General features: G+C 36.9%; 1 protein-coding gene across 1 annotated transcript; it reads left to right on the top strand.

Annotated features, from left to right (window-relative positions):
* Nucleotides 1–647: 647 nt before the first annotated feature.
* Nucleotides 648–1,574, top strand: LOC101445883 (olfactory receptor 2M2-like). Its single transcript, XM_012530569.1, has one exon. The coding sequence runs from the start codon at nt 648–650 to the stop codon at nt 1,572–1,574; it is 927 nt and encodes a 308-aa protein (XP_012386023.1).
* The last annotated feature ends 6,340 nt before the right edge of the window (nt 1,575–7,914 follow it).

Here is a 7,914-nt window from a genome sequence, read left to right as displayed (position 1 = left end):
TTATGACACCTCCTCACAGGCTTTTGGCAGGAAATCCTTGGTGAATGTAGGAGGAAAATCAGTAGTCTGAAGCTGCCCTTCTCATCACTCCTATATAGATGAACAGAACTAGAATCTTTCCCCCAAAATTATAGCATTAATTTCCTGATTAAACACCTATATACTGATGAAGAAACAGCAGTAATTATGTTGCCTAGATGTCATTCAGCACAGAGGGGAGTAAATTGTAAGATTGGAATCATGAGTAATTATACTCTATGTAAATCACCACTTGTGCCTCATTACAGAACTACTGGTGTTAATCAAATTGAAATTCAAATGTATCTCTAACAACCTGAAATATCTGACTACCAGGAACCCTGAAGTATCAACATTGAATTATGTGCCCAGATTAATGTATGTAGAATGCTACCTGTGGATAGGATCATTCATTAACACATTTCATTGTCATATGCCACCATGCTTCTTAGTAAATGCAAATGCTAATTTGTATCTGTTTCCTACTAAGGAGGGTGAGATTTTGGACAAAGTTTGGGACATTAATTTTATCACAAAGCCTATATTTGAAAATATTTCCCCTTATATATGATTTTCCCTTGGAGTGCATTGATATATTTCTCCTTTCATTTATTTAGCTGTATAGAAACATGGAGAGAGAAAATGAGACGTCTCTGTTAGGTTTTACCCTCCTTGGACTCTTCCCGGGATCAAGGCACATTGTCTTCCTCATCTGCACTATTGTCCTTTTATATATTGTTGCCATCACAGGGAACACCATCCTGGTCCTCCTCCTCTCTCTGGATGCCCGGCTTCACAGTCCAATGTACTTTCTGCTGAGCCAGCTCTCCCTTATGGACATCTCTCTCATTTCCACAACAGTCCCCAAGATGCTAACCAATTTTTTCTCAGGGACATCAACTATTTCTTATATTGGCTGTGGGACCCAAGTTTTTTTTCATTCAGCTCTTGGAGGTAGTGAATGTATTCTGCTAACTCTAATGGCCTATGACCGATATGTGGCCATTTGTAACCCTTTGCAATACGTGGTCATTATGAGTCCTCAGGTTTGCCTGCAGATGGCCATTGTGTCCTGGTTAGGGGGTGCATTTAATGCCTCAATCCAAACAACATACACTATGAATATTCCAAGATGTGGCTCAAGAGAAGTCCACCATTTCTTTTGTGAGCTTCAGGCAGTCCTCAATTTATCATGTGAGGACACTTCAACTTATGAGAAAGTTGTGTTTGTGATAGGAATTGTGTTTCTCCTCACTCCCTTTGGACTCATTCTGACCTCCTATGTTTTCATCTTCCTTAGCGTTCTTCATTTAAATTCTTCGAAGGCAAGGAACAAAGCTCTTGCCACATGTTCCTCCCATCTGATGGTGGTGTTTCTTTACTTTGGTCCAAGCATGTTCATTTACATGATTCCCAGTGCCTTGCACACACCAGAGCAAGATGAGGGTCTCTCTGTATTCTATACCATCCTCACTCCCATGCTGAACCCACTCATATATAGCTTAAGAAACAAGGATGTGAGAGGGGCTCTAAGACATATTCTGGGTAGGGCCTAATTGCAGAGTAACATAGTAAAATTTCAAGTTTCTAATAATTTGTGAACTTGGTAACAATTTTCAGCCATTAAATTTATTACTTCTTTGTGGATCAGGACAAATCCATTGTTAATTTTTGTGTCTATATTTACATTTTTAAAATAATGACACATTTGCAATTATCTATCTATATATATAACTTGGTCTATATCAATAAATATAGGCATGACTTTAATTTTTATTCTGTCTGTTATTGACTAAAGAAGATCTACCCAAATTCTTGGGACAGAAATGGTAGTTAACCTGATATTCCTGATTTACTTAGCATCAAGTATACGTACTATTAAACCAACAGCATAAGGTTCTGATTTTCTTTTATACCTATATTTCTTCTAACTGTATATGACACTTAAAATTACTTTTACTCCATTAAAATTTCCTTTAACTATATTACAATTCTGCCTATTCACATGAGATTTCGAGTACATACCAGTGGATCTAGATGGCATTTTCATTAAATAAAGATGGTTGCTTTTACTCTAAAGTTGCATTCTTCAGAATTATTTATCTCAGGAAAAGTTATACTTCAGAAAAAGTTATACTTAAGCAAAAGAGCTTTCATTCTATATCTTCTGAATTATTTATTATGAAAAAATAATTACACTTATGATACCAGATGTTTAATTACTTGTCTAAGGTTAACAAGACATTCCAAGGTTTGAAATTGAATTTCCATGTCTTTACCATTTTATGATAGATATTTCTTCTAGATACCCAGAAAATTACCTAATACACACAATTATATTTTTGTTCAGATTCAAAGTCTAATAAACAATTTTTTAAAAATTTATGGCGTCTTCTGCCAAATCCTCCATTTAAATAATTTTTTATTTATTTCTTTTTCATATATTTTTATATTTCGAAGATGCATAGATCACAAAAAATGCTACCTTAAAAAATATGAGAGATTGCCATATGCCGACTCCCCACACCCCCTACTTTTCCCACAAAAATTATTATATTCATTAATGCTGTACATTCATTGCATTTGATGAATACATTTTTGGAGTACTGCTGCAGAGCATGGATTATAGTTTACATTGTAGTTTATGCTCCCTCCCAGCACATTCAGTGGATTATGGCAGGATAATATCCTGCATCTGTCCCTGCAATATCATTAAGGGCAATTCCAAGTCCCCAAAATGCTCCCATATTATACCTCTTTTCCCTTTCCCTGCCATTCCACAACTCCTAGGGCCACTGTCTCCACAGGAATGATACAATTTCTTCCTTTGCTAGAGTCACAATAATTATATAGTAGGATACCAGTAAGTCCACTCTAGTCCATATTTTATTCTCCAATCCCTGAGGACTCTGGGATGGTGGGGCCCACTCCACCTCTTAATTGAGAAGGGACTTTGGTCCCACATGGCTGATGGATGTGAATTTCATGCCTGCAGCTGTAGAATCTCTTGGTTCCTTGGGTGTGGTGGTTGTCCATCCTCACCTACCTGTCAGCTGAACTCGGTAATTTCAACAAACTGGAGAGTAGGTGCTATAACACTGCAGAGGCTCAGGGTTCAGCTGGAATATGGACAGCACAGAGATTCTAGTCTCCTTGGCATACACCAGCCCCAGTGCCAACTGCAAGTTCAATAAGAGATGTGTAGAGAAGTCACATCTGCACCCAATTCCATCACTCTCAGGAGCACATATTCCAAAGTTGGGTCTGCTGGCAAGGCACTGAATTCCAGAGCCACCTGCCATGAACATAGAACCTGGGTGTCTCTGTAGCCCTCAGGATCACCACTACCTGGGGTAGTATCTACTTTGGCTGACTATGAGATCCTGTTGAGATGTGCATAAGACAATATAATTTATTTAGTTATATTGGAAAGGGATTTTGGTATTAACTTTTTGATGAAAAATTTGTCATATTTGCATAAAAACTGAGATTGCTATTTCACATACAAACATTAATGTTTGTCTATATAATTGGCCTTGGTAAATTTCTGGTCAATCCACAATTTGATATACTTCTGATAGAATTTCCTAAATAGATTGGATGCAAATTTTGAATTCAAATTCTGAATTAGTTGAAAATGTATTCAGTAAATTTTAAGCATCTGTGTTCATTAAATTACTCCCTAGTTTAATAAATTTTCCCAAAGTATAACTTGTCTAGAGCACAGAAAGGTAGGTAGTTTATTTAGGAATTAATTTCAGGGAATTGGGGAAAGGTATAGGGAAAGTAAAAAGGAAAGGATAATAGCCAATTTAAGGATGTGTTTTGTAAGTCACTGCTGAGGTCAATCTAGGTTATTTCCACATGGAACTTTCTAAAGAATAAACAAAATGCCACTAGGATTTCCCTCATCAATCAATAAGGAAATTAATTTTCTCTAAGTTTTCATCCTACTCTGAGGGAAGTTTGCTTCAAGAAATTAACACAATCTATGCTTGTGCTCAGGGTGGACAAGATCCCACTCTCAGGGTTTTACTGGAGAATCTCAGAGGAGAATGAAAGATGAGCAGTGCACACGCAATATAACATATCTTTAAAAGGAAAATAAATGCCTAACTGGGCCCTACCTTAGCAGAGTTCCAACACCTACTCTCCATTTCATTAGGCTCACCCAGGACAACTAAGAAGGTGATAAGGATGGATAATAAAATATGTATTAGAGTGAACTTACTGGTATTCTACTATAGACTTATTGTGTTTCTAGCAATGGAAGAAATTATATCATTGATGTGAAGACAGTGATCATTAGAGATGCTGAAGTCAGGGAGAGAGAAAAAGAAGTGTAATATGGGGACATTTTCAGGACTTGGAATTGACCTGAATGTCATTTCAATGACAGATACAATTCATAATTTATCCTGCCATAAGCTACAGAATTGACTGGGAGACAGTGTAAACTACAATGTAAACTATAATCCATGCTTAGTGGCAATATTCCAAAATGTGTTCATCAATTGCAATGAATGCACCATACTAATGAAAGAAGTTGTTAATGTGGAGAAAAGTGGGAGGTGTGGGGAGTGGGACATATGGGAATCCTTTATATATTTTTATATAACATTTTATGTAATCTAAGTATCTTTTAAAAATAAACAAAAATATATTAAAAGACAAAAAAATGAAATAAAGTAAATGAAGCTTTGAGAAAGAGCCCAGTGAAATGAGTACTCTCTTACAATCAGTATGTGTTTTACTTCCTTTTCTTGTCATAGTACAGTGTCTGGAAATTCCAATTTATTTTGAAAAGGATTGGTGAGAGTTGGCATACTTGTCTTTTTACATATTTTGAAGGGAAACGTTAAAACCTTCACTGTTAAGTATGATAGTAGAAATAATATTATTGTTGTTTTTGATGTTATTTGTTAAAGAGAGGAAATTTCCCTTGTAATCTACTTTTTAGGCAGTTTTCTAAAAAATCATGAATGGATTTTGAATTTTGTCAAATCTTTTTTCTGGATAAATGGACATGATTGTGTTTCTGTTTTGTTTGCTTATTTAAGTGGTTGATGGCTTTGACTGCCATTTTGATTGTTTTAACTCCTTTGATATTTTGCTGATGTTATGTCTAGAAATTCTATCAATTTCTGAGTGTGGGGTGATTTATAATATTATAAGCTTTATTTTTAAAGAATTTTTAGATAACAGAAAATTTACATTGAAAGGATAAGGGATTCTCATATAACCCATCTCCTAATACTATCTCACAAAACTGTAATACAATTGTTGCAATTAATAAATAAATATTAAACCATTGTAATTAAGGTCTATAGTTTACATTTTTCTTTACCTTTAATTCCAATGCCCTAAAATACCCTATGTTCCACCTAATATTCTCTTCCCCTCCCTTCAAAATCTCTGGTAACCAGTATCTTTATATTACATTAATATTTCATGTTCTTTCATTATTGCCATATTAATAAGCTTACTTTGTCTATGGTTGCATTTCCCTCTTATGTTTTCATTCCTCAGCCTTCAGGGTATTGGGATGCTGCTGCTGCTCTGCCTCAGACTGAGAAGGAGGTGAGATTTTATGGGACAGATGGAACCATTTTCTTGCAATTGTAGATACTCTGCTTTTTGGGGGGGATGGGGGTATATATTACCATAATTTTGTTTGTTGTCCTGAATGAGATGATGAACTAGAGAGTAGGTCTTGGATGCGACTCTTCTGAGACTCAGGGCTCAACTGTCACATGAATAGAATGAAGATTTAAATCTCTAAGACATATATTTAATGAGTATATTGCTAATATAGGTTCAAATAAAAAGGGCAAAAGTGTTGTTTATAGGGAAATTATACAAGAGACTAACTCCGTTATATTGGGGAAATAGGTTGTCATGTATTTCAAAATAAGACCTACTGACAGGGTGCTTATTTCAATTAATTGTATGCCTTGCCTATGGTTTCTGGATGGCTCTAAAGCCCTCAGGAGCACCTGTTTTTTGAGGCTTTGTTCACAGAGGCAGTTAGTGAGATCTGCCTGAGTCATGCATAAATTTAATCTCTGGAAGACATCCCGACTCATTTTGAAATCTCTTAGCCATGAAATATATTTTCTATTAGATGATTCCCCCTTTCAGTCAAGGTCTTTTCCCAAATGCATCTCTGGTTGGTGCTTGGTATTTATCCCCTGGGGCCAGGGAGGTTCATACCCTGGAGTCCAGTACCCTGTGGAGGAAAGTATTGCATTTAGTTACTACGTGTCACTTACAAAGAGAACACATTTTGCATAATAAGGAGTATTTTAGATGGCAACTCTTAGGCATAATAAGATATATAGTTAGGCAATAGATATAGATATAGTTATAGAATAGATATAGTTAGGTGAGGACTGTATTTTATAAGAATAATGTTCATAAGCACAAGCATTTATAATGAGGGCTTGGCATACTGGACTGATTTCTTTTATTCGGCACTGCTTATGTTCTATTTTTTTTTTTTTTTTTTGAGAATACACCAGGACTCCCCAGGATGCAATTTTAAAATTTTCCTGTCTATTGTGTGGGTCTTCACCCACTGTGATAACATCCAATGTGAAGATGAACACGTTCATATTTCATAGATATATGCCCCAGGTGCACTCTTTCCACACATCCTCCCATCACTGACAACCTGCAACAGTGACACTTCTTTGCTATATTTGACAAAAGACCATTCCCACAATTGTAATTTCAACCACAGACATCCACCTCCAAGACCTCACCTGTTCTTTCTTCCAGCACTACCTCCAGGTGTATGGATAGCCCAAATCCACCCCCCAAAATTGCTCACCCTCACACTCCTGAAATGTTGACCTTACATCCCTGCACCGCTATCACCCCCATCCACTGACAGACCATGCCCTTCCATGTTATCATAAATTCTGCCCATATTGAGCATTGGCTTACCACACTCTACTCCCTTTCTGTCTCTTGATACCCTATGATACCCTATCATCCAGAATCTAGGACTGTGATTCTGCTCAATGTGCTTAGATAATATCAGTGGTGTCATGCAAAATTGGTCCTTTAGTAACTGACTTCCATCACTCACCATAAGGTCTTTGAGATTCATTCATGTTGTTGCATGTGTCAAACATTCATTCTTATTTACAGCTGCATAATATTCCAACAAACTGAAGAGATAAGTTTTCATATAGAAAAGGTAGGGACAACTTACAGGGTGCCAAATTTTGTGAGTCAACTGCCCTGACTATAGTGTCTAGAGGTCCCCCAAACTTTCTACTTGAGACAATGATTACTGTGGCAGCAAGTGATATCATCCTCATATGTGCATAAGCATAACCTCTGGAATGACCTCCTGACTCACTGTGAAATCTCTTAGCCATAAAACCTCATTTGCATTTAATATCCCCCCTTGTGTTCAGGGTCTTTTTCCAATGCAAAACTAGTTGGTGCTTGGTAATAATCCCTTTGGATCAGGCTGGCTCATCCCTGGGAATCATGCCCCATACCAGGGGGAAGGTAGTGAGTTTATTTGCTGAGTTTGGCTTAGAGAGAAGACATATTGAGAAACAAGGAGGATTTCAGGAGTTAATTCTTAGGTAATATATAATAATTACCTAAGTTTCAATTTCACAAAATCAAGGTTCTTATATACAAGCATCAGTGTCAAGTGCCTGTCATATTGGTCTGCCCTACTTTGCTAAGCACTACTTATGTACTCTAAGGATTCTTGCCACTATAACAGAGAATGTGGAGAGGAGGCAAGATGGTCGCTGAGTGAACTTGCCTTTGCAGTAGGTCCCGGGAAGAGACGGTTGGGCGCGGCTACAGGCTCTCCAAAGCCAGGCTTTTTCAGGATTTTTGCAGGGCAGAAGTGCCTGGACATCGATT

Source organism: Dasypus novemcinctus, chromosome 16, assembly GCF_030445035.2.
Source record: "Dasypus novemcinctus isolate mDasNov1 chromosome 16, mDasNov1.1.hap2, whole genome shotgun sequence".
NCBI classification, from domain to species: Eukaryota; Metazoa; Chordata; class Mammalia; order Cingulata; family Dasypodidae; genus Dasypus; species Dasypus novemcinctus.
The sequence above is the reverse complement of the archived record's forward strand: the minus strand, read 5'-3'. Positions and strand labels throughout refer to the sequence as shown.

Coding starts and splice junctions, on each gene's coding strand:
- LOC101445883 (XM_012530569.1), top strand. CDS start 648: ATGGAGAGAGAAAATGAGACGTCTCTGTTAGGTTTTACCCTCCTTGGA.